Source organism: Eretmochelys imbricata, chromosome 6 (genome assembly GCF_965152235.1).
Source record: "Eretmochelys imbricata isolate rEreImb1 chromosome 6, rEreImb1.hap1, whole genome shotgun sequence".
NCBI lineage: Eukaryota > Metazoa > Chordata > Testudines > Cheloniidae > Eretmochelys > Eretmochelys imbricata.
The window spans coordinates 69,534,479-69,562,233 of record NC_135577.1 but is presented as its reverse complement, the minus strand read 5'-3'; the positions used below and the strand labels follow the sequence as shown (position 1 = coordinate 69,562,233).

The 27,755-nt window shown below is 42.7% G+C and overlaps 1 protein-coding gene across 2 annotated transcripts in view; it reads left to right on the top strand.

Annotated features, from left to right (window-relative positions):
- CAPN3 (calpain 3) overlaps positions 1–27,755 on the top strand; it is a 70,618-nt gene that overhangs the window by 14,095 nt on the left and 28,768 nt on the right. The window contains exons 3-14 of one of the 2 annotated variants that reach the window (XM_077818828.1): positions 3,996–4,114; positions 5,340–5,473; positions 5,950–6,118; positions 8,182–8,322; positions 12,103–12,186; positions 12,617–12,702; positions 14,053–14,130; positions 15,649–15,809; positions 17,252–17,421; positions 18,507–18,518; positions 21,730–21,938; positions 22,618–22,654. In XM_077818828.1, the coding sequence (XP_077674954.1) occupies positions 3,996–4,114; positions 5,340–5,473; positions 5,950–6,118; positions 8,182–8,322; positions 12,103–12,186; positions 12,617–12,702; positions 14,053–14,130; positions 15,649–15,809; positions 17,252–17,421; positions 18,507–18,518; positions 21,730–21,938; positions 22,618–22,654 (1,400 nt within the window). The other variant, XM_077818827.1, reaches the window with a different exon arrangement.

Sequence of the window (27,755 nt, the reverse complement as noted above, 5' to 3'; positions counted from 1 at the left end):
GTCCCTCTGGTGCACTCACTTTTCCCCTACCCATTAGTGGTCAGTTCATTTTGGACTAGATGTTTGTGTATGTTACTAAGCACATTTCTCTGCACTATTGAAAAGCCAGTCTTTGCAAATATCAAACAAACCCAGAGCACTCAGAGTTAGCGCTTTATCTCTGCGCCACTTTTAACCATTGTATAAGACAGTAAAGCCCATCTACATTGAGTTTTCAAACCATGTATGTTAACTCTTCAAATGTAAACAAGTGAGCTAACTACAGTGACTGTAACAATAATAGATCAAGTTAGCCCAATGATTGAGTCCTTATTTACAAGCTACATGCAACTCCACTTCATTCCGGGGTTCCAGCTTTAGCTGCAACTGCTGCCAGCTGTGATCTCTGCCAGACCACGCAACCTTAAAGGTGCAGTGAACACACACAGTCGCCACAGTGCTTAAAGCTCCAAACACCACAGTGTAAGCAACATTTGTTAAAACTGAAAATGAAAACAAACTATTTAAACTTTTTCTAAAAAGGTGCTACTAAGGCTCTGAGTTGGCTGTACTTCAAACCACAGGGCTTGCCCAAAGGTCTATGTGCAGCTACCACAGAGTGGCACAAACAGACAAGCATCAACCTGTGAAGGTAATTTTTAGTAGCTTTTAAACACAAACCTACTTCCACACTACAGGCAAATCTACACTTAAAACACTGCAGCAGTGTAGCTGTGCCGCTTCAGTGAAGATGCTACTTCGCTGATGGGAGAGCTTCTCCCAGTACCTCCGTGAGAGGCAGTAGGTATGGCAACGGGAGAAGCACTCCCACTGACATAGCACTGTCTACACCAAGGTTGGGTCAGTATAACTGCATCACCCAGGGGTGTGGATTTTTCACTCCCCTGAGCAATGCAGCTATACTGATGTAAGTTTATGGCATAGACCTGGCCTACCACAATTCAGTACAGAATAGCCATCAACTCTCTTTCCCTTTTTGTTGATGAAGAGGCGGGGAAAGTCCTCAAATACCCATACCCACACTGGAAATCACCATTCGGGTGAAAGAGGAAGTATAAGAACTAGGACGTTTCAGGCAGCATTTCTCTTTGAAATGCTTCAGTTTCTGCCTCACCCCTTCATCACTTCACACATCACAGACAAAGGTTAGGCCAAGTTATTGTACTTCTACCCTCCCCATGGCTCCCAACAGGTATTGTTCCAAATGCTCCTTGTTTTCCTTTCACAAGCTCACAGACTCAATTCAGCAAAATCAGAAGCCAATGCGCTGTGAGTTTCCCACAGCCCGGACAACATCGGCTGTGACTCCACAGTTTTGATAAATTTATAAGAGCAACTTTGGGCTTGGCTGCACTTGCGAGTTACAGCGCAATAAAGGAACCCCGGGCGCACTAGCTCACTACCCGTCCACACTGGCAAGGCACGTGGAGCGGTCTGACTCCGCGGCTACAGTGCTGCGGGTACTCCACCTCGGCGAGTGGAATAACGTTTGCTGCGCCCCCGCTGGAGCGCTGCAGCACCAGTGTGAACGAGGTGTAGCTTTACTGCGCCCTGATCAGCCTCCAGAAATGTCCCATAATCCCCTTGAGTCAAGTGGCCACTCCTGTCATTGTTTTTGAATTGCTGCAGGAATGCGGATATGCCCTTTGAAAGCTCCGTTTCTGACAGCCGGCTGCTTATCTGCTCCGAGACAAAGCAACCATTACTGTGGAATGCTGGGGGGGGGTCTGCTCCTGTCAGAACTTAGAAGACAGCATGCTGACATGCTCTCAGGCCCCCCAAAACCCACTCTCTCTCCCACCACATACACACAACACACTTCCTGTCACACTCCACCCCACCCCACCCCCCATTTGAAAAGCACATTGCAGCCACTTGCATGCTGGGATAGCTGCCCACAATGCACTGCTCCCGATGCCGCTGCAAGTGCCGCAAATGTGGCCACACCAGTGCTCTTGAAGCTGTCAGTGTGGACAGATTGCAGTACTTTCCCTACTGCCCTCTACAAAGGCTGGTTTAACTCAAATCGCTCTACGTCTGCAAGCGTAGCCATGCCCATTGTTGGCTTGTTTTAAATTGTTGCTGATGTACTAACCCACCAGCCCGTTATATTAAATAATCCCCTATTGTTCTGCAGGACTTCAGGGACAATTGCTGCAGAGAGGATGAAATGAACCTAATGCATGTTTTAGTCCTATGTTTTCTACAATAACAGACAAGCTGTTTGTTATTTTTACATGCTGACAGTATGCTCAGTCCTGAACAGGATCAATTTAAAAAAAAATCAAGTCCCTGCCCCCCAGGCCTTACAATTTACACAGACAACACAATATGTATAGCGGGTTACAGGATGGTTCCAGCTGTGTGTGTTTTCTTTAATGTTAGATGGGTTAGAGTTTTGGGGCTTGAGGGAAGAGTAAGTTTTGAGGAGGAAAAAGAAAGGAAGTGAGAGCCTGGTGCCCTGGGACAGAGAGTTTGTTAAAGGAGTACGGGCATCATGAAAGTGTCCAGTTTTGGGCCCCACACTACAAGAAGGATGTGGAAAAATTGGATAATGTCCAGCGGAGGGCAACAAAAATGATGAGGGGACTGGAACACATGACTTATGAGGAGAGGCTGAGGGAATTGGGATTGTTTAGTCTGCGGAAGAGAAGAATGAGGGGGGATTTGATAGCTGATTTCAACTACCTGAAAGGGGGTTCCAAAGAGGATGGATCTAGACTGTCCTCAGTGGTAGAAGATGGCAGGACAAGGAGTAATGGTCTCAAGTTGCAGTGGGGGAGGTTTAGGTTGGATATTAGGAAAAACTTTTTCACTAGGAGGGTGGTGAAACACTGGAATGTGTTACCTAGAGAGGTGGTGGAATCTCCTTCCTTAGATATTTTTAAGGTCAGGCTTGACAAAGCCCTGGCTGGGATGATTTAGTTGGGGATTGGTCCTGTTTTGAGCAGGGGGTTGGACTAGATGACCTCCTGAGGTCCCTTCCAACCCTGATATTCTATGATTCTATGATTCTAAAGAGAGAGATTGTGCAGGCAAATTTACCTGGCATTGTAGTTTATATTACAGTAGTGCCTAAGGGTTTTAATCAAAGATTAGGGTCCACTGTGCTAGGGGCTGTACACACAAGTAGTTTGAAAATAGTTGCTGCCCCCTGGAGCTCACCATTGAGGTAGTAAACCTTAGCATAACGTTTATTATTTTAAAATGTAACTTTTAAAAAAACATAAGAATATAATTGTGCAAACATGGACGCAGGCTTGAAATTAGAAGAGTTTTTTCAGTATGATAAAGCAGCAAATAAACCTCACAATAATAGAATAAGCAAAACTGGAATGTTGCCCTGAGAATGGAAAATCAAAGCGTAAAACGTAGCCAGAAATGCACCAAAGCCAGATTGAGGCACAGATCCTCCTCCCTGCTCTGTCTTAGCATGGAAGGCTGTCTTTAACAGTCAGCTGGGAATTCAATTTGGATCGGTGACTTCCCAGTTGTAAAGCCAACATAGCCAGCTGTATTCCACCTACTCCTGCCCCCAAGCCTGGCCCAGCAGGCATTCTAGGTGCCACAGGGTATGGCCGGAGCACTTTGTGGTCTGGCAGTTCTGAGTTCAGACATTGCAGCCAGTGTAGGCTAAAGCAACCTCACAGAATAAAGAAGTACTAGACGCTAAGAATTTGTGAATTTGTGTAACAAATTCTGAGCAAGCCAGAGGACAGTGTAAATTATACCAACTCAGACTCCTCTCAGTCCTTTGGGGCAGGGATCATACCCCCTCTATGTTTGTAGAGTGTTTAGCAAGTGGAGCTCCAATCCTGATTTGTGCTAATGGGCACTTCCCTAATACAATATTAATGTGCTATGCATGTACTAAAATACATCATAATACACACAAAACACTCTAGTGGCTGGAGGAGATGGACCACTTGTCTCATAGGACTTTGCCCTAATGCCTTTGACCCTTCATTTTGTCTGCTGCTTCTGCTTGTTTACAGGTGACTGCTGGTTCCTAGCTGCCATTGCTTGCCTGACACTGAATGAAAAGCTACTCTGCCGGGTCATACCTCACGATCAGACCTTCATAAAAAACTATGCTGGGATCTTTCACTTCCAGGTGAGTCCTTTCCAAAAGCAGCATGTAGAGTAGTGATGGTATTATCCAGGGAGTTAAATGGAGCACTTGTTGCTCTGACAGTCCAGGAAAAAATTGTTCCCTTTGTCTCATCTATCTGATGACAGTGCAAATGACAAGGGCGGGGGAGATGTAGGAAATAAATTCTGCCATGCCAGATTATTCTAGGAGAATCACAGAACAAGCAATCTGCCACAGTAATTGAGGAGCATTAAATCACCATTGAAACATTTGCAAATTAATATGCCCCATCAGTAAGAGAGAGCAACAGGTGTTCCCTCTCATTGCTCAGCTGTCCCATGCTGCCCACTACATGAACTATAGATAAACTGTTAACTGGAAAGGGGGCCTATTTTTAGTCTTTCAAATAGCTGGTCTGTGTTGAAGACCTATTGTAAAAGAATTGATCATTCACCGATTGGTTGATTGTTTTCTACATTACCTGTGATCCTACGTCTGAAAAGACTCTATGTAGTGCTGTGTATGTTGCATGAGCGAACTCAGTCCAGCTACCACACTTGCAGCTGTCATTGCAGTTTTACAATGTCTTTTCTCAATCTCTCCCCACACCTTCCTGTTTGCAATCTGGATGGATGGGTGATTACTGTGAAAGTGTGTGGGATTACAGGAAACTGAAGTTCTTTATTCTATCACAACACAAGGCCAGTGCAGCACAAGGTCCTCCATGCTGCTCCACATGGCCGAAAACCCAACCCAGTAATCCTGGCAGTGTTTGGGGGTCTGCAAGTTACAGGGCTACACAGAAGCCATTGCTACTATTCAGGAAGAATGAGGCTCCAAGGAGAGGAGGAGGTAGACTCTTCAGAAATTAGGGTAGAAAGGGTAAAGAGAAGGTGGTGTGGATTAAGATGGACATTTTGGGTGGACGGCCAAAGGGGCATGGTGCAGGAAGGAGATCCTCACTTTGAATTTGTGCTTCATGACCATCTAAATATTATGTCTCTTAGTCTTTTAACGCCAAGGTTGAGCTCCCACTGACATAAATTAGGGATGTAGGTACTCAGGACTTCTGGAAATCAGGCCTCAGATGCCTAGCAGAGATCTCCAAAAATGTTTAGGAAATGGACCAAACTCATCACAGTACTTAGCTACTGGAATTCCCTGGCCTCATGGCTTTTCTAACTCTTAAGCCAGATTTCCCTCCCACCATACTCACTAATACATTTTTCTGTCTACTTTTATTCAGTTCTGGCGCTATGGAAACTGGGTGGACGTTGTCATTGATGATTGTTTACCAACATATAACAACCAGCTGGTCTTCACCAAATCCTCCCAGCGCAATGAATTCTGGAGTGCTCTGCTGGAAAAGGCCTATGCAAAGTAAAGGAATGCTTTAGAATTGCAATACACCTCCAATAGCCTTATGTTATATGCTGTATGTGGGGAGGTGATGATATGTCTCTATACCACAGTTAACATAATTATCTTCCAAGTAGATGTGGAGACAAGTCATAACGAAGAAATTTTGTTGGATTTCTCTTGAAGAAGCCCCTCTTTGAAAATCTATACATGTAAACAATATTTCCCCGTGGTGTTCATGTAGTTAACTTTAATGGCTTAGACTTGGGGCAGGATGTAATAAACTGTAGAGTAGGTTCCAGAGTTTGGCCTACCATTTAACCAGATGTCAGCAATTAGTTCTAAAAAAACAAACAACTTACTTTTGTAGGTATATGTGAATGACCCACATTAAAATTATTATTACAATTATTAAAAATTTTCAACATGACTTTTACCAAACTGATGAAGTAGAACCAGGATTGTTTATAGCATAACTTTTTTTTCTCCTTTCCAAGACTCCACGGGTCCTATGAGGCTTTGAAAGGAGGCAATACTACAGAGGCCATGGAGGATTTCACAGGAGGAGTGACAGAGTTCTATGAGATAAAAGATGCACCCAAAGATATATACAAGATCATGAAACATGCCAAGGACAGAGGATCGCTCATGGCCTGCTCCATTGATGTAAGTCCATGTGAACATTGCAGATAAGGCATACTGGATTGCAAAGGAGTGGGGTCTCTAAATCAGGGGACAATCACAGTTGTCTTTGTAAGTGCTTTGCTTAACTGGCATAGCGCCAGTCTATTTCTAGGACCAGAGGATCTCTGTTAGGTCTGACTTAGAAACTCCACCAGGAAGGGTGGGAACTTCCTGTACGTTATTGACAACTGGCTCTCGGGAAAGTTGACAAAAAGTGTCCACACCCAAAGAAGAACATGGGATGTTCAAAAGATGTCCCCTTTGCTTCAGGCTTCACAAAAAAACTAAAATGTTATATTGGAAATTTTTAGCTTTATTATAGCTTATAAAGAATAGGGACCTAAATCCTGAGGTTTTTACTCAGTTTTCATTCAGTCCATATGCAGACCAACTCCCACTGTAGTCACTGGAAGTTGCCTTAAATATGGACTAAATTAAGGCCTCAAGATTTGTCCCACAAGGAGTAAGGAAAGAACCCTGTTTTGTGGTCTGAGCAATGGACTGTGAGCTAGGAGACATCGACTCTGTTCCCAACTCTGTGACTTCAGGCCCTGATCCTGCGAGTTGCTCTGCACCAGTGGACTCCTACACCCACACAGAACCCCACTGACTTCAGTGGGTTTAACAGCAGCAGAAGAGTCTGCTGTGCACAACAGCTTGCAGGAGAGGCCCCAGCTATGTGACTTGGGGCAAGTCACTTAACCCCCTGTGCCTCAGTTTGCCCATCTGTAAAACAGATGTGGTGGGGGTGTTGTGAGGATAAACTTATTAATGTTAGTAATACTAACACCTAGCTCTTATATAGCATATCACATCCGTAGATCTCAAAGTGCTTTACAAAAGAGGTCAGTATCATCATCCCCATTTTACAGATGGGAAACCAAGGCACAGAGAGGGGGGGAGTGACTTGCCCAGGGTCACCCAGTAGGCCAGTGGCATAGTTGGAAATAGAATCTGAGACTCCTGAGTCATGTCTATCCTCTAGAATACACTGCCTTTGTACACTGCTTGTGTGAGAGAGAGAGAGAGAGCGCTAGCTAGCTATAGAAGTTTAAAGCAATATTAATCAGCACAGTATTTCTGAGGCTTTAATTTTCTTAAAGCCTAAAAAGATCAAATCCATATCCTGGCCCTGATGCCAGAGGAAATACATCCAATGGGGGGCGGGGAGGGGGGAGAGACATATTAATGCACTGCCACTGATATAGATTAATCTTCCAGAAAAGTGATACTGAAACAAGAACAAAAATAAACAAAACTTGTAAGTTAAAGAATTGCAATTGCAAGCTAAGTACATACAAGTGGAGGGGGCAGAGAAAGAAAGAGGAGTCAAATTAATTCCTTTATATAAGTCCACTTGACTTTTTCTGCAAGGTTCCCGACTATCTCATGAAGTTCTGATTTTCCAGAACCATTAGTTGCAGAGGTTAAAATGGAAAAAAAGAGGGAAACGTACACATTTCGGTGGGCTTGGGTTCTGAAGCATCTTCTGGAGAAGCTTCTTGGGACTTTAACCTTTTGCAGCACCACGCTGCCATCTTGTCTCATGTTGTCCTTTGTGGCCATGACTTCACTGCTTCATATGCCATAACTGCATGGCGACATAGTATCACCCACACAAACGAAGGTAAGCAGCTGGGGCGCTGCCATGTCTTTTTGGAAGGAGGTGGAACAGAAGTAGAGCAGCAACATATGGCTTTTGTGCGGTAAGTAGGGTGATGTGCCCTCTAATTACAAGTCTCTCATTTCTCTTTGACCTTTGTGCGGAAGCGGGTCTGTCCGCGTAGTTAGAGGCACAGCTCATTTCGGTACGAGTTCAGGACTATGGCGCTACCATAGTAACACTAGAGCTCTGGCATCATGGAGCCCTCCAGATAAAAGAGCAGAAGCTCTGGTATGTAATGAAGGAGAATGGAAGTTCTCTAATTCAGCTTATCTGCTTCCATCTCCTTCTCATTTTTCTTTCATTTCCCCTTTTCTCCTCCTCTCTTTCCTCTCTAATTCACTTCCCATGTACCACTTCTTTCTCCCATTTTCTGCACCAGGACAATATGGGCTTCTCGTACAGGACTGCGCCTCAAAGTGATCTTGGGGAACTAATTGCCCGAATGGTGAAGAATGTGAATAGCATGCTGAGGACTGACTCAACTCTAGACTTCCAAGGCACAGATGAAAGGCCAGCCTGGGTTTGTATGCCTCCAGCAATCACTGTCCCCTGCCTCCTAACTCTTCGCCCTGTAACCATATGTCAGGGTTCCTTCCCCACTCTGAACTCTAGGGTACAGATGTGGGGACCCACATGAAAGACCCCCTAAGCTTATTTCTACCAGCTTAGGTTAAAAGTCTTTGCCCTGGGATTAGGTAAAATGCTGCCACCACCAAGTGATTTAACAAACAATCAGGGAAAGGACCACTTGGAGTTCCTATTTCCCCAAAATATCCCCCCAAGCCCTTACATCCACTTTCCTGGGGAGGCTTGAGAATAAACAAGATGAGCACAAACCAGCCTTGGATTTTTAAGACCCAAAAAACCCAATCAGATTCTTAAAAAACAGAACTTTATTAGAAGAACAAAAAAAGATAAGAGAAGAACTCTGTAAGATCAGAATGGAAGATAATCTTACAGGCAGTCAGATTCAAAACACAGAGAATCCCTCTAGGCAAAACCTTAAGTTACAAAAAGACACAAAAACAGGAATACACATTTCCTTCAGCGCAGCGAATTTCGCAAGCCAAAACAAAGAAAACCTAACGCATTTTCTAGGTAGATTACTTACTAACTGTACAGGAGTTGGAGGGCTTGCATCCTTGATCTGTTCCCGGCAAAGGTATCACACAGCCAGACAAAAGCCTTTTTCCCCCCCTCCAGATGTGAAAGTATCTTGTTCCCTCATTGGTCATTTTGAGTCAGGTGCCAGCCAGGTTAGCTGAGCTTCTTATCCCTTTACAGGTAACAGGATGTTGCCTCTGGCCAGGAGGGATTTTATAGCACTGTATACAGAAAGGTGGTTACCCTTCCCTTTATATTTATGACACCAGTTAGAAAAGCACAGCAACTGTGTTTTCAAATTCTTTACACATTGCACCGAGTTATAAAATATCAGCTGAAGATAACTAAAAAATTGTTCTAAAAATCGTTGGATGTCTGAGTGTTCTTAGGTTCGAAATGATTTCAATCCTCTCAAGATGCAGTGACAGGTATAATTCTCCCAAAAGACTTTCTTAGCATCCAGAGAGGCAGCTGTCAGTTAAGATCACAGCTTAGAACTTGTGTGAACAACTTGCTCCCAAGAGAGAAGCAACAACAAAAAGTGTCAGGAAGTGTGCAAAAGAGACAGATTAATTTAGAAGTTAATAGAAGAAGGACAGAAGGAGAAATAAAACTTTTCCTGTTTGACATCAGTTTTTAGTCTTGCAAAATGATGTAATTCCTTGGGGAAGTACACAAATGTATACAAATTATGTAATTTCTTGCAAGTATTCTTGGCTCATGCACAAATGACCCTCCTTATTTCCAAGCACAGGGTGTTGAAACTGCGCCTATTTGTCTGGCACTGTACCAGAGTTCCTCCTCTGGTACCACACACTAGTAGAAGTTCACAAAAATTATTCCTGCAGTTGCCATTCCTGTTGCTATATTATTTGGCTGGGGGCTACACAGCTGAGCCACCCATCCAAAGCCGTGATACTGGGAAGTCACTGGCTGTCTCCTAAAGAGTCAATTTAGCAGAGATGGGGACCAGTGGACTTGTGGCAGGGGCAACATGAGAATTTAAAAACTGTAAAAGGTGGGGATTGCAGAGGGGAGGAAAACAAAAAAAATTAAGGGGATAGAGAAATGAAAAGAGGAGCGCTGGAGAGGAAGTTAGATGGGAAGAATATTAAAGTTTAAAAAAGGGAAGAAGGAAAGAGGAAATGGACACAGAAGGGAAATAATGGAAAATAATTTTGACAGCCAGGTTCATTCTATTCTATCTTGTTGTTTGGATCAGACTCATTACCGTGGTACCTGACTCTACGAATTCTCCATTTCTACCCCTCTATGTCTTATTTATCGTCGGAAATTCATGGAATGGCTTTTGGCATGTGCATGCAATTCTTACACATTGTATATTGTTATACTACTGTGATTTCAGGTTCCTTTCCAGTGACAAAAATAGTGGAGGAGGAGAGGAAAGTTTCATATTTCATTTCATACGTATGAATTTGATCACTTGGGCTTTCTTTTTGTTGCTTATATCCACTATAACCCTCTCTTCAGTTCTCTCTCTTTCCAATACACGGATATCCTCAGCTTAGGAAATAAAAACATGTCAGGTACCTGAATTGCTGGTTAATGCCTCAAAGTATCTCTCAGGAGTCCTGAGCATCTGTAGGTTGAGACTCAACCCCTGAGCACATCACTCTTGAAACTCAATTGGTCAGCCTTTTTTTAAAGCATGGCTGTTATAAATCATTTGGAAATATAATGTGCATCTACAAAGAAAAAGAGAATACATGTTAATATAAGTAAGTAGGAACAGAGCATAACATAAGACATTTTAATACCGTCAGTATAAGAGCATAGGACGATATAAAGTTAAGAGAATTCTAATATGTAGACTATTGACTCTGGTGTTTCTAATGGTTCTGATGTTACTAAAGGATATGCAGTAGAAACCTGCTAATCCAATAAAAAAATTGCCACTTTGTCACCTCTCAGCAAAGGCTGAATAGCAGAAATTGTAGAGAAACTTCATATTGATTAGATTTAATTATTTTGAGTAAATATACTGTAGGAAATATACTAGTGCATTATGAGGTGTTCCCATAAACCAGTAAACTAAACTAAAAATAAATGAGCAAAGTACATTTTGTGATTTAATTATTAATGGTCTCTATTGTTTTCATTCATTTACTAGATGGCAAAATTCACAGTGAGTCTTGCAGTTACCAATGCAAATTAGTGAGGTAACTCTTCGGCCCAGGAAGTGGCTGAGCACAATCAGGTCTCCTGGCATTGCTTGGCAGGACATATGTGCTCAATCTCCAGATCCAGAGTGACAGTGCTACCTTTTGACACTACAAATGTGTATTCAGACTAGTGATGGCCCTGAGCCACAAAGTTCAGATCAGAATATGAGCTTTACCAAAGTTTGTGATGTGGTTAGATCTGGAATTTTCTTTTAGATCCCTCATTAATTCATATATAGTGGTAATGAACAAGACTCCCTGCATGAATATGCATTAAAATGCATATTCAGTCATCTTCAGAAATGGGAGAGAGGAGCTTCTAGATGTGCGCACTCTGGCCGATCACACACTGGACTGTGGAAATTATTAGTATACATTTATTAACCTTAATTTGGGAAGATTATGTACTATATGTATTTTACAACTTTTAAAAGCAAACTTTGTACTTTTGGATAATTTAAGCATTATACCCAGATATATAGAAACTCTTTAACCTGTGTATTAGATCATTTTAACATTAGCTTTGATAAAAAATAATTTAAATCAGTTTATTCTGTTTCATAATTTCATTGACTTTTGACTGCAGAAGGGATCACTAGTCTGACCTCCTGTATGGCACAGGTCAAAGAATTTTACCCAATAATTCCTCCATCAAGCTCATATTTTATGATGGAGTTACAACTTTTTTTTAAGAAAGACATCCATTCTTGATTTGAAGACCTCAGGTGATGGATAATCCACCACGTCCTTTGGTACGTTGGTCTGTATCTGGCATATCCTCTCTTAGGGATAGACTATAACCTAACCTTGCAGTTAGATTAACTCTATGACTGATGAGTCTCCTCCCACTCTAACATCTATGATCCTATGAAATAGAAGCAAATGGTTATTGTCCCAATTTCCAAGTGACATATTTGGAGACCTAGTGTGGTGCAGAGGGAGAACATGGCTTCCTTAAGTATGGGAATGGGTCTGTTATGCGCTTCTTACTGTTTTTATTCCATGTTCCACAGACTATAGTCCCAATGCAGTTTGAGACACGCATGATTTGTGGGCTAGTCAAAGGACATGCCTATTCAGTTACTGCAGTGGAAGAGGTATGTATGGATTTATTCTTTCCTACAGCTAGGAAGAAGCTGTTGTTTAGGACAGACAAGCAATATGTCAAAACAGGGAGAAAATAAGAGTTATGAGTTTTTGTAAACAAAATAAACATTAAAATAATACAAGTTTTCTTGAAAAGGAAGAGTTAGAAACCCATCAGAATCTTGGTTGCGGGGGAGGGAAGTGTGGATAATGCACAGCAAGTTAAACCAAGGGATACTGGTGCAAAGAGAACTCCAATATGCCCGCACTCATGCTGCCTTGTGCTTGGAGAGTGTCAGATCACTGGAGGGGTAGGAGACCTCTAAGGAATACATAAGTGCTGCAGGAAGTGGGCATGAGTGATTCAACATGTAGTACATTTCCTTCTGAGCCCATGCGAGACTAATTAATTTATTCAATCGTATTTTCTTTTTCAACAAGACATCATTTAAAGCTGGAAAAATAAAGCTAGTGCGGCTAAGGAACCCCTGGGGACAAGTGGAATGGAAAGGAGCCTGGAGTGACAAGTAGGTGAAAAGCAAACCTAGGAATCTATAGGGTGTGGTTAAAAAAGTCATTCCACTTTAAACACATTGTGCTTGTTCTGTGATTGCATCCTAAGATGAAAATGAGGTGTATGCAGTGTCTGTGCTCTTGTACTGACACCTGTACTTGGAATATGAAAGTATCTATTTTTCTGGAGGCTGCACTGAGTGCTTAGCTGAGGGACTACTTTAGGCAAGACAGGATTTTAAGAAAATACGAAATCTACTTGGGAAGGGGTATCTTGATGACAGGGAGAGAGGAAAGAGCATGGCTTAATAGTTCAGCCAAGAGCTTTTCCTGCCTATTGAGTTCTGTTGCAGACATAGACAAGACTGTGACCTGGAATGGGAGGTAATCTTCTAATGTACTCATGGGCAACGGGCATCCCAGGTGAGGATAGGCTAAGCCTCCCCAAACAGCCAGGCATGGCCCTGCCCATGCTCCATCCCCATGACCGCCTTCTGCTTGCCACTCTTCCCCCATGACCCCAGCCCAGGCTGCTCCTCGTCCCCGAAGCGGACTGTGGCTGGGGCTAGAGTGGGCCGGCCAGTGGCCTAGGACTTGGGGCAGCCGGGACCGGTGCTTGGGCTGCCCAGTGCTGGGGCCACCCCACCAGTGCTCTGGGGCTGGGGGCACCCGGGAGGGCAGGCTGGGGTGGCCTGGGGCTCAGGGGCCAGCAGCCACAGTGTGGGTCTTGGGGCTCTGGCGGGGGTAGGGGACGGGCCTCGGGCACAAGGGGCCCAGGTGGGGGCTAGCCTCCCCGCAGGGGCAGTTCATGTGCCGCCCATGAATGCACTGAATAGCAGGAGGAACAGGGATCTGAGAGAGAGAGAGAGACAGTGTGTGTGAAAGAAGGAAAGAGATTCCTCACTGAGTTTTGCAAATAGGACCCTCTATCGCTCTTAAAATAGGACTGGAGTTTGCAACACTTTCCATCTCTGACCCAAACAGAATAATGACAGTACCGCAGATTGCTGAGTGCCATAAGCATGAAATAGAACTAAAACCTGAGTGTGTGCGCACTTGCCTGCCTGTGGGGGAGTGGTAAAGTAGTGATTATGGTAAAGTTGGTAGCACAAAATAAGAACAGTGAATCAAACTTGTCTGTCATATCAGCATTAAAGGGAGCAGGAAGAGGGAAACTGACTAGGATAGTTGCAGATATAGTAACAAAAAACCTGCCATTCATGGCTGTAACATGATTAAGAATTTGGAAATTTTTGTGCCAGCTGTTGGCTTTGAACACAATAGGGCTTACAATAAAGTATTAACAATTTCTTCAATAACTGTGTATTGCAAAGTGCAAGAGATTCCTGTTTGTTCTTTTGCAGTTCAGACGAGTGGAACTTAATTGACAAAGCAGAGAAAATCCGACTACAGTACAGAATAGCAGAGGATGGGGAGTTCTGGTGAGGATACACCTTCTTCCATCTCAGAACTTGTGTTTTCCCAGAAGTGCTTCCATGTCTGTGCTTGACTGGGTACACATGAGAGTTCCTAGAGACGCCAAAAAGAACCATAACTCCATAAGTTAAGGTTGCACGGACATTCTTACTACCGGTGATCTGATGAGCATGTGCTTCCCTATATGAACCTAGTATGTTCTGCCCCAGAAGACAGTATATGCTGTCCCCTACAATAATAAACTTAATTTCAGAGGGATTATTCTCTGTACTTCCAGATTATTGGCAGAGTTAAAAGATACTGAAATAATCAGTATAAAATCTCTAGGGCAACCAATATCTCTGTGTCTCCTGCACCTCCAGAAGGCATTCACTAGAAGGCTACAACTACACCTGGAGCAGGAGATGTGATTCACAGTTTGAGTAGACATATTTGTACGAGCTCTCATCAAGCTAGCATGCTAAAAATAGAAGAATAGCCACGATAGCTCAGGCAGCAGCAAGCGGCAGCATGGGCAAGCTGCCCTGAGTATGTACCGATAAGGTCCGGAGGGGAAGGGATGTACTAGGGCAGCTAGCCTGTGCCGCCAGTCACTGCTGCCCATGCTACTGCAGCTACACTATTGTTTGTAGAGCATTAGCTCAATGAGAGATAGCATGAGTATGTCTACTCAAGCTGGGAATCGTACCCCCAGTTCCAAGTGTAGATGGAGCTTGTAGGTGACACAGAGGAGGCATATTCAAAGAGAATGTTATGAGAGGAAAAACTGGGTAGCACAAACCTATTGTATCTTTAGAAGACAAAAATAAATTATTTAATTTGTGTCGGATATTTTTAAATAAATCCAAATAAATAAATAAATGGGAGGTAATGTCAAGCCACAAAATTCAGAAGCAGATCTGGATCTAGATTTCAAACATCCTAAAGTTGTGGAGTAGCAGCCTTGTTAGTCTGTATCCGCAAAAAGAACAGGAGTACTTGTGGCACCTTAGAGACTAACAAATTTATTAGAGCATGAGCTTTCGTGCATACCCATTATTGACTACTTGAACTCATGCTTTTGATTCCTACACTGTCATACTGTCAATGTCCAAGCCATCCTGGTCGTGCTCTTCCAGCAGTGAGACAAGAGGGTGAGGAAATTCAGTTGGATTTTCCATACACACAGCATTTTAGGGCACCACGAATCTAATTAGTCTGCCCTTGTCAAACAGCAACCAGGGTGGAACCAGGAAGAAAAAGGACTGCCAAGTTTCCATATTAATAGGAATGACAGAGCGTCTATTATATGGACTATTTCAAAGTGGTGCACAAGGAGGTGGGCACAGAAATTGACATGATCCTTAATCTTCATAAACTTAATTCCCTACACGCCGTTTTGTGTAATTGAGATTTTGGGGTGGGGAAATTGGTTTTATGGGATCCATTTTCAATATGAACCCAGAATCCAAGTTTTCTTATCTGTCCACCCCTATTCTTTGGTTACCCATTATTTTCTCCTTTCCCCCTCCCTGCTTCTCTAGGATGTCATTTGACGATTTCATGAGGTACTTCACAAAGCTGGAGATGTGTAACCTCACACCTGATACTCTGGAGGCTGATAAGCTCCAAACTTGGACAGTTTCAGTCAATGAGGGGCGTTGGGTGAGAGGCTGTTCCGCAGGAGGTTGTCGCAATTATCCAGGTGAATAAAATCTCTTCTAGTAGAACCAAACTCCCTTGGCCTGTGGTCGTGTCAGATTTCACAGGCTATGCAGAATCATGCAGCAGCCTAATCAGCACTTGATCTAGGAAAAAATTCAGATTCTGCAAAAATTGAGTTGTTGATTTGGTAGTTGGCACATTCCTGAGTCCTGAGGTAACAGCACAGTATGGCATGAAGGAACACTGTATTCCTGGACGTATCATTTTACCAAAAGAGATGTAAACCCAAAAGGCCCTAACTATTTGTTGTTGTTCAAATATTCTGTGGCACCTGTTGTGAGAGAACAGATGTTAACTTCTGTGTGCTTGCCTAATTTCATTGTAGATATTTACATTCTCCCAATTTCAGTTTCCTCAGGAGTTTCAGTGAGATATATAGTCTTCACTTTCTGTCCTCGGTTGTTGTACACATTTGCAATGTTGCCATAAAACAACTGCAGCATTTCACATAGGGGTAGCAGCATTTCAGTGTTGGCTGAAGTTATAGACATGTGGTAGGGTTTCTAAGTTAGTGGTGGTTTCAGTTTTACAGTGCGTAGCTTGTAAATCAGCAAGGGCTTAAAGATGCAAAATTCTCTAAATACTATAAATGCAAGATACTCTTGTTTGCCTCACAGATTGTTTGTTGGGAAGGGGTGGATGTTCTGAAATAGGGCAGTGTCAATCTGATAAAATCCTATCTTCACTAGAATGTGAAACGAACCATTAAATCAATTATTTTCTGAACCAGCAAAGGTAACAACAGGGAGTGGAATGGATGCTTTGGCTTATCTTGCAGAAGTTCCTCTTTGCATGGAACTGGAGAAAAAACAGGAAAAGTACACCAGATTATTCTTTTGTTAGCTCATCTTACTGCAAGTCTAGGCTTCCCCACCACAAGTTAAGCAAGACACATATTGGAGAGGTGAGGAGTCGTAGCAATTAGGTTTTGGCATTGTATTCCAAAAAAAATGTCTAATGTAAAGCTATAATGTACTAAGACAAATAAGACTTGATGACTGGGGTGTCAGTAATACTTCTTACTGGAAACAGGAGTCTTCTTTCAAACAGGTTGGGAAGCCCTGCTGTATGGAATACAGTAGAATGGCTACTACACAAGGTAAACCAAACTGTCCACCATCAGTAACAGCGCTAATATCAGTGAGTATGCAAAATACGAATATACCCCATAAAGGAGTCATATGGTGAAGAGTCACTTATTGTATAGGCCAGCTTCCATCTTTGCTTGCAGAAATCAACTTCTGCCCAAGGAATTTGTAAAAAAGGAGATTAACTCAGTTTTTGACCTGTCTACCAAGAACTGAAAACCAGGAGTGAATATAGGAGATAAATAGAAGATAGAAGTCTTAGCCAATGAGTATCATCTTAAAGAACTGAAGTTTTATATTAATTTTGTGGGGGGCGGTGTCTGGGGTTTTGCAGATACATTTTGGACCAATCCTCAGTATCGCTTGGAGCTCCTGGAGGAGGATGATGATCCTGAAGATAATGAGGTTGTCTGCAGCTTCCTGGTTGCACTGATGCAGAAAAACAGAAGAAAAGAGCGCAAACTTGGAGCCAACCTCCTCACTATTGGCTTTGCCATATATGAGGTACCATTACTACCAGGATGCTGTTCATTTCGCCAGTGCCACACAGTTCAGCTGATCCCAAATTGCAGCCCAACAGTACAAATCCTCCATGGACTGTAGCTAATTTTATAATGTAGCCTAGTTTACATTAACTGTAGATTTTGCCTTTAAACACAAAGATTTTCAAGGATTCCAGCAAGAAGTTGATTTCTACTACTTTTAAAAAATTATCCCTGTGGCAAGCATGTGTATCCATCTTCCAGAGAAGATGCAAGAAAATGAGAATAAAGTATTATCTAATATTTACTAGTAGGTCTGTTATGGCAGGCCTTTCATGGTAAAGATTGGTCTAAAACCAAACCAGAAATTGTATCAGTAATGCCTATCAGTAAATGGGACTAAGCAGTCTCATAACGGTACTGAAAGAATGAGGAGTGGCAGCTTTTACTATTCAGTGGCTGGAGAGAGAACGTGGTACCTGAAAGAAACTCTTCTAGAGTGGATGAAACTAAGAGAGTAGGGAAATTCAGGTCTCTGTATTCATTTAGTCCATATTAATTTACAGATAGGAATTTGCCTTGTGTCACTTTACCTAGAAAGATCCCTTTCCAATCCCCATTCCCGACTTCCTCACATTGCTCCTCAGTAGCATCCCGAACTTCTCTCTGGTCAGGGGATTTACGCCTATCAGAATCAAAGACTGCATCGCCACTGGCAGTACCCTGTAATGGTGATGACAATCACTGAAAGTGTGAGGTGAGATAGACAAAAGTACATGACCTGATTTTCAAAGGTATTGAGCAATTTCACTTCCTGTTGACTTCAATAGGAAATGGTGTTGTTCAGCACTTTCCAAACCTATGTTTTACTGTTAATCTTGATTTACTTTGCAGGGGACCCAAGAGAGTTTGAAGGGAGGTTGGTTTTTTTTACGTAAAGGAGTGAGGGTGGTTAGAATGTTTATGTGATTTGAGGAACTTAAAATTGATGGCAGCATGCCTAGAAACTAGGACAAACACTTTATGTGTTCTTACAAAGCAAGATAAAATAAATAAGTGCACTCCCCCTGCATCCCTAACAGTTTCCCTGCTTTGTTTCTCTCTCAGGTGCCAAAAGAGGTATGAGCTGAATGGAAGAAGAATTGACATCATGGTGTAAAGTTCTCAGATAACGTAACTTTTGTGCCTGTCTGTGTAAGCTGGCTGGGCTTGTTTTCAGTGTTTTAGCACAAGTGACAATCTTACCCTTTCTGCTTTGAGTATCAATTAGCTACATTGTGAGTTCACATCTTCTCTTCTTATTTCTCATTTTATATTTTCTTTCCTTTTCCCTTTCCTCAATATTCACCTATTAAGTATGGATCCCACTCATGTCTTTTACAGTCTGATACCATGGACCAATGATAACCATCATCTGGCCGTTGTGTTCCATGCAGCTAAACCCTATAAAACCTGCAGACTGCTTTCTTTACCTCCTAAAGATATGCCAGGTTCCTGTGTCTTCTGCAGCATGGAGCTTGCTATATAGTTGCAGAATTCACTCCTTGCTGCAGAATTGTCTTCTGGAAATTAGGGCTTTGTCTACACTACAAACCTCACAGAGAGAACTCTCCCGCCAGCATAATTAAATCACCCCCACAGACACTCTCCCACAGACATAGAGCTGTCCACACCAGCGCTTTTGTCAGTGACAATTATGTTAGTTGGGGTGTGTTTTTTTCACACCCCGACTGACAAAAGTTTTGCGGACAAAAGTGCTAGTGTAGCCAAAGCCTAAAGCTGTCATTAAAAAAAATGTATGTTCCCAGCCCTTATGATTCCAAATAAACCTGAGCCTTCAGATAGTGTGGAACAATAGCACCAAGGGAGGTATGAACTGCCCATCTCAATGGTGTGTTAACTGTGAAATTTCAGGATCACATTTTGAATATTGTCATTGCTGATTATTTTACAGCTGATCATTTCAGCAGAAAACAGCTAGCGAATGTGCTTAGCTCAGAATCCCAAACCATCTCTCAATCTCTTCCCAAAAGCCCTACCGTCCCTACTAAGCTGCCAAAACCTGCAGCTTTCCCCCATCAATTATGATGCAGTTATGTCTTGCCAATAACAAAAAATCTGTAGCACACGGAGAATCTACAGAGAGAAAGGTAAACTGGACATAAAATCAGAGTATTTAATGTAAGCATACTGTACTTATAGAGTCAAACTTTAAGGCCAGAAAGAACCATCATCTAGTCTGACCTCCTGCATACTGCAGGCCACAGAACCTCATCGGCCCACTCCTGTAATAGATCCCTAACCTCAGGCTCAGTTACTGAAGTCCTCAAATAATGATTTAAAGACTTCATATTACAGAGAATCCACCATTTATACTAATTGCATTATTTTCATAGTTAATTACAAATTGAAGTTTTTATTTATCTGGTGCAGAATTTTCATTTTGCCCACCAGGCTGCTATAGAAGTTAGGTGGTTTTGCATCTTCCATCATGCCCAGCACCAAAGGGCGCTGTCTTAATTTTATATTATGTGTAACATAATCAGCCTAGTTTGTTACAAATATATCTTTATATATTTCTCTTGTTAACTGGGCTGTTAAACCTTGTCTTCTTATTTTGCCATCCTGACACTTGCTGATGAGGGAAGAGTCATCCAGCAGTAGGTTTCCCTGCTGTTCAGCTCAAAATACACGCTATATTAGCCTGCAGCCTTGCAGGGATCCTGGAAGTAACAGAGCATTGTTACAGTGCCCACAACCCTGGAAGTAGACTCTTTGCAGGCAGCATTAATAAAGAGAAACGGATCTCTCACTTGGAGCCTGAAAACAGCAGGGGACAAACACTGATCCTGTAAAACAGCCAGACTCTTTTGGATCTGATCTCTTTATCAGCACAATAGTATTGCAAAATTAAGCTAGTTGTGGGTAGAATTTAGCAAAAGTTATTAGAAATTTTATTCTCAAAAATAATTTGAGAATTCTTTTTTAATTCAAATTAGATTTTAAATTGAATTTAGTGCTGGTAAAAGATGCCCAACTGACAGCCCTGGACAATGAAATCTTCAGTTTATCCAGAGAACATATATGGCAGTGGCAGTGCACCAATGACCCTTATCAACATGCTTCAACCCTTTCTGGAGGGACAATCTGTAGAGCAGGAGTGGGCAAACTACAGCCCAGGGGCCACATCCAGCCCTTCAGATGTTTTAATCTGGCCCTTGAGCTCCCACCAGGGAATGGGATCCGGGGTTTATCATAGAATATCAGGGTTGGAAGGGACCTCAGGAGGTCATCTAGTCCAACCCCCTGCTCAAAGCAGGACCAATCCACAATTTTTGCCCCAGATCCCTAAATGGCCCCCTCAAGGACTGAACTCACAACCATGGGTTTAGCAGGCCAATGCTCAAACCACTGAGCTATCCCTCCCTGCGCAGCTCCCAGAAGAAGCAGTATATCCCTCCTCCAGCTCTTAAGCGTAGGGGCAGCCAGGGGGCTCTGCGTGCTGTCTGTGCCCCAAGCGCCGCCCCCGCAGCTCCCATTGGCCAGGAACCAAGGCCAATGGGAGCTGCAGGGGCAGCACCTGCGGATGGGGCAGTGTGCAGAGCTGCCTGGCCGTGCCTCCATGTAGGAGCTAGAGGAGGGACACACTGCTGCTTCTGGGAGCTGCTTGAGATAAGTGCTGCCTGGAGCCTGCACCCCTGAGCCCCCCTATGCCCCAACCTCCTGCCCAGTCCTGATCCCTCTCCTGCCCTCCGAACCCCTCGGTCCCAGCCCGGAGCACCCTCCTGCAGCTCCAGCCCCACCCAAGAGCCCGCACCCCCAGCCAGAGCGCTCACCCCCTCCTGCACCCCAACCCCCAATTTCATGAGCATTCATGGCCTACCATACAATTTCCATACCCAGATATGGCCCTCGGGCTAAAAAGCTTGCCCACTTCTGCTGTAGAGGTTAAGAAGGTAGTTTTTTCTCCAGGCTCATTCAGTCCTGGCCTCTGTGCTGCCAAGAAGTTAACAGTTAGTGCCATTTGTGCCTGTGGCTTTGTGATGTGGATACCATCATTTTAGCAACACAAATGAGACCACCAACACATTTCAGGTAGGCCACACAGCAGCCATCAAATGCTAACAACTTCCAGTTAGAGGGGACCTAGTTGGTGACTTAAGGTAAAAGGGACTATATCTATTACCAGCCTCCTGTACCTTGTATTTCAAAGAAAAGTTTTAATTGCACAGGCATTTTCTGCCAAGGTCATGTGCTGTCTGTGTGGGATCTGCCTGGGAGCTATGTAAGATCACGCTGAAGATGGGATGTTTGATTCTTTTGTTTACAGATGCATGGTAACAAGCAGCACTTACAAAAGGATTTTTTCCTTTACAATGCCTCCAAAGCTAGAAGTAAGTCATATATAAACATGCGAGAAATCTCTGAACGCTTCCGGCTGCCTCCCAACGAGTATGTCATCATCCCATCGACATATGAATCTCACCAGGAGGGAGAGTTCATCCTGAGGGTCTTCTCAGAAAAAAGAAGCCTTTCAGAGTAAGTTCAAGGGCCAGTTATTTGACTCTAAAGAAGCGGATGAACCACATGGCCCCCCTATTCCCCCCCAAACACACATACTTCTTGCGTGTGCGTGCTTACATCCATGCGCACACACACACACAGAGTTCTTCTTTATTTAGGTTTCTAGGTCTCTTATGAAAAAGAAGCAGTTTCTTATGCCTTGGAAGAAGGATACTTTTTGCCTGCCTGAATTTGTGAGCTGGATCTAACTTCGGCCATCAGGGAAACATCATGGAATTAAGCAATTATTTCTTTTCTAGTGTTGATCCCTCACTCCCCCGATAGGTTACACTCCCTGGGTGGTCCTGTCTTCCTCCAAAGATGAGTAAACTTGGTAGCTGGTTTCACTTTGCTCAGAGCTAATTAGCTTGTTTTGTTTTCCCCAGCTGACAAAACTCACTGGCACTGCCAACCTCAGATTTTACAGGATGCATGCCAAACTGTGGCACGCTGTCATAGACAGTATATGGATACACAGCTCAGTTTGTGAACAGAGAGCCATGTCTAGACTTTGTCACTATAGAAAGAGAAGCCGATTTGAATCATAACTCAAGTTCTCATTTGAAAGTTCAAGTGGCTCTCTCCAAACCAGTTACAGAAACAGTGTAGGAGGGTGGCCCTTTTCTTCTTTCAAAACAATTTTTCCTCTCTCTAGGGAAGTTGAAAACAAGATAGAAGCAGAACGTCCTTCTGTGAGTATATTTTGCTTTCAGTTTATTACATGCAATGTTTTACTGTCTGATGTCATACAAACAGTATACTGGGTCACTACCCCGGTCCCTTCTGTGTGTGAAAGTAGGAAAGAGTGTCACATCTAAGAAAATAAGTAACAAGAGGCCAAGGGCAGGCACCTCATGGTCCCATTAACATCAATTCCCATTAACTCTAATTGAGCAGCTATCTTATCATTTAGCCCTACAGTCAACCGATGGAACTCATTGCCACAGGATGCTGTGAAGGCCAAAAGTACAACTGGGTTAAAAAAAAAAAACTAGATTAATGATGGATGGATCTATCCTCCATCAACTTTCCAAAATGTTCAGGGACATAACATCATGCTTGAGTGCTCCTAAACCTCTGGCTGCCAGAAGCTAGGACTGGATGACAGAGGATGGATCATTCAATAACTGCTCTGTTTTTGTTCATTCCCTATGAAGCATCTGGCACTGGCTGGTGTCAGAGACAGGATACTGGGTTAGATGGACCATTGGTCTGACCCAGTATGGCCATTCTTATGTTTTATGTATGGTGGCGTTATGATATGGAGAGACCACATCATATGACGTAAGACTTCATGCCAGACCTGAAACCTACTTTCAGTAATGGAAGGCTAGTGCTTTAGGCACTAACCAGATCTGGACATTTCACCATCACATGTGTCCTCACCAACTTCATTTTGCAGTGTAACTGAACGTACAATAAAGGCCTTGCAGAGAACCTCTTCATCTGTGAATTGAGAATGCTAGTTTACTGTAGAAAGTCTAGATTGTGCTGTAGAGTATTCAGTGTGAAAGTGACTTCTCATCTGATAAAGTCAGAACAATGTTTCTTTGTGGCTCCTTTTGAAAAAGCGTGTGATGATAAGTACCAGTATTCTACAAATGTCTCCAAACGGTAGCAGTGATTTTAATTAATATCAGTTATCCCTACAAACTGTTAACTCTTTTATTTGAGCTAGCTGCAACATGTTCAGAAGGGGGAAGACAAGGACTGATATAATAAAATGGAAGGAATGATGGGTACTCAGTTCAACTCAGGCAGGACATAATTTAATTGACCCTTGCCTACCACTAAGTCACCCTTTCATTTTCTGTAATGTTAAATGAATACTTTCAAGACTGGTAGGCTTAAAATAGCCCCACCATCTTGATATTGGTCTGTGGACACGGGTGTATCAATCTCCAGTACACTGCTTCCTGTAAAGAGGGGAACACTTAGAGCTGAGGTGGAGGTTTCTCAATTTGGGCAGGACAGTGGATGAGATGAACCCACTGATCTGATCTGGTATGGCAATTCCTACCTTTCTATATGTCACTCCATGGAGCTCAGATGTGAAAGATGTATGAATGTAGCTAAATGGCAAAAATAAACAAGAGAGAGCAAGAATGACATTGTACAGTATAACTTTGTACAATTTATATTAAATCTACAACTGTGTTTACTAATATCACTTTTTTTTTGGTTCAGAAAAAGAAAAAAGGCAAGGTGGGTCTCTGCTTCAATAGACCTGAAAAGTGCTGGGCTTGAGTAGGGTAACAAGCATGCGGTTATATTAAAGTGGTGCTGCACTCTTGTTAAATGCCTGATGATATCACAGAAGCTTGAACTTTTTGCCAATGTCAGAGTGAGTTATCTGCATATGGGAACTTGATTGGTGTTAGAGCTAGTTTCCTGCAGCTTTCTGCAATTATACTCTACCATAGGCAGTGATGGCTTTGTCTTCCTATTGTATAGCTAATAAGAGCTTTGCAGGATAGTGTACTCAGCTCGCACAGAGAAGATAGCACCTCTGAAACTTTCCATCCCTATAGGCCTGATCCAGATGCTGATCACCCAGGACTCCCATTGTTTTCAGTGGCAGCTGAAGGTGTCCAGCAGCTCATGGAATTGGGTCTTGTTTCTGACCTGTTACCCCAACACGCCATAAACCCTCTCTTCACTCCCAGCTCCAGACCCTTCTCCCGGTATCTCCCTTTCCAGCACAACACAACCCTGCTCCAGACAAATGTCCTAGTATCCACCTTCTACTATCAAATGCTGCCACTTTTCCTGCCACAAAGTCCTGCTCTCCAAACTCCCACCAGCTGTCTAACCCAGCTGCCATCCCCCTTCTCTAGTAAGCTATGGGTTTCTCCCACCCATCCCTTACAACACACTTAGCTACAAAGTATTCTCTACCTTGAAAGTAGGTAGTGATGTGAGAATTATGCTATTTTTCCATTCGGGGGATGCAAAAATAAACCCCATTGAAACAAGTTATAAAGATTAATTCGGTAAACTCCTGTTTGGACTGTTATTTGCAAATTACCATTTACATCCTAGTCCATAAAACATCCAAAATCAGGTGAGCACATAAAAAATATATGGCATGTCCGGCAAGGGCAGAGCAATCTTTTCTGTCTTTGAAAACATTAAAGAAAAGCAAAGAAAGCAATTGCACTTTGCGCCTGAATGCCTCACAAGTCAGTACTGGGAAGGAATCAAGCACATGCACTGTACAAAGATAAAACATTTCCATACTAACAACTTAGCTCATTTTCTGCATGGGAGTTATTGTAGTGCAGGTGGCCTTTATTGCTACTGCAGTGTTGCCACCCTTTCTGTGTGAGGGCTGTTAAAGTTAGGGTGACCAGACAGCAAGTGCGAAAAATCAGGACAGGGGGTGGGGGTTAATAGGCGCCTATATAAGACAAAGCCCCAAATATCAGGACTGTCCTTATAAAATCGGGGCATCTGGTCACACTAATTAAAGTACAACAAAGAACGTGGCTGGCCTCTTTTTTTGCTCCTAAAATCAGGGAGAGTTTACTGCATAAATGGCTTTCCTGTACAAGGAGAACTAATTCCTATTTTTGCACAAGGAGTATTAACAGCATGAGTATCACTTTTTAGCATGATGAGAACAGTAACTTCAGAGCCACCTTTGGTGCAGTCTCAGCTGTTACCACACTTGGTACCCTTTCTGTGATGGGAGCTGTTGCAGCATGAGCATGGTCACAGAATGGATTTTCTCAAACACTTTGCCCTCCTCTATTATGTAACTTCCACTTCTCTTCTCTTTGCTCTCTTCCTCCTCTCTCTAGCCAATCATCTTTGTTTCTGACAGAGCAAACAGCAATAAGGAGTTGAGAGTTGATGAAGCATCTGACAAGGAGAAGAAAAAAACGAGCAGAGATGAGAAAAAGAAAAGCGATGAGGTTTCTGTACCAGTTGGCATGAAGAAAATGGAGCTTGGTCTGGCTAGCATGGGGAAGTGGCTGGGTGGGGGCCAGGAAATTGAAAATTATGAGATAAGGAAAACCCTTTTAAAGCTGATAACAGTTTATCCAGACATAATTTTAGCTGATTTAGAAATTTCAGAGAGACAAGGTGGGTGAGGTAATATCTTTTGTTGGGCCTTCTGCTGTGAGAGACAGTTAGTCCAACAAAAGATATTACCTTATCCACCTGGTGTCTCTACTATACTGGGACTGACAAAGCTACAACTACACTGCATTAGACCTTTCAGTCAAGTCGGTGGATATATTGAAATTGAGACGGAAGAGATCGTCCCTGCAATGATTTTATGCCTATGTTGGAGAGAGTGGTTCGTTTCATAGGAAACGTGTTGATCTTTTGTGATGATCTAGACTGGGGTAGTCTATTTTTTTGTCAAGGTCCAAATTTCTTGGTCAAGGTATAGTCAAGGTCCAGACTCCAGAGAAACATTTTTCACACTGCAATAACAATAACAATGATAATAAATAAATAAAAAGATGTCATGGTCCATTCAAAAGTGTCTGGTGGTCTGGATTTGGCCCACGGTTTGTCTATTGACTACCCGGATCTAGACTGTGCAAGATGACACCTTTACAATTAGAGAAGTAATTCAATCAGTTGCTGATCAATCTCCCTGTAACAGCACCTGTTGTACAGGCAGTGTGTAGAAAATAAACTCATGTAGACTTCAAGAGGCTCCTGTTGATTACCAAGGCTTGTCTACAGTACAATTTCTACTGTGATTGTATCAGCATTGTATTTTACAATGCAGTAGTGCTCTAACACCGTTATAAATTGTGCAGAGGGCATCAAATTGTGTTATAATCATGGTACAGCCCTGTAAAGACCTGACCTTGCTCCAGCATGGTTTATATGTAGTTGGTGCTAGCACAGTCTGAACAGAATTGCTGCTAGCAAGGTCTGAGTGTAGTTTTCCTGCCCCTTCCGTTCAAGGATTGTTTTCCTGAAAACTGTGCTAGCCAAACGATTCTCTAGCATCCGTCTGAGTAGCCTGTACCCTTGATTCTCTAGCATGGTTACATAGTAGTTTAAAATGCTCTTCACAATGGTCAGGAAAAAACATGCTAGACACTGCTATTAATAACCATATTTAAACAGTTGTTGCAAGGAGAATGTCAATCATAGGCTCTAGGTCCTGTCTATGCTGTAACAATTACTATGATAGTGGGGACCCAATTACAATACAGTTGTTTTCTGACATATATTAAGTTGCATTGTAGAAGTGAAAACACTGTTTTAAACTGTATCTTCAAATCATCCTACAGCCTTGGACTTGACAGGGTTCCAGTATAGTTCAGGAACATAATACAACACAGTTTAGTTCTAGCTATACCGCAGGACTACACCATCTGTTAGCTAAGTTGGGAGGTTACCAAGTTGCAATCAGGTCACCCAAAGCTGCAGTTTTTACAGCATGGTTGGGTTCTAAATTGGGCTGTTTCTAAAAATAACTCCAGTATAAATATTTATTTAAAAGATCAGAGAAATGTTAAAATAAAATCTATATTTTTTTCCCTCTGACTTATTTTTCCCTCTCCAGCCCTAATGTATTAGTGGCATAAATAGGAAACTCTTGTCAACTGTTCTCCTTTGTAGTATCATTACTTCCTAACACAATAGGCTCTGCTGTGATTTAGTTTCATAATCAGAGGAAGAAAGTCTTGTTTATAGTCTTCTAGGCTTATCAAACAAATAACCAGAAAATACAGAAAGGTTCAAGAGAGAGAAGACTTGGATTGTTCTTATAAACTATCCACTGGGCAGATGAAGAATCTGGATTCTACAATAGGATTT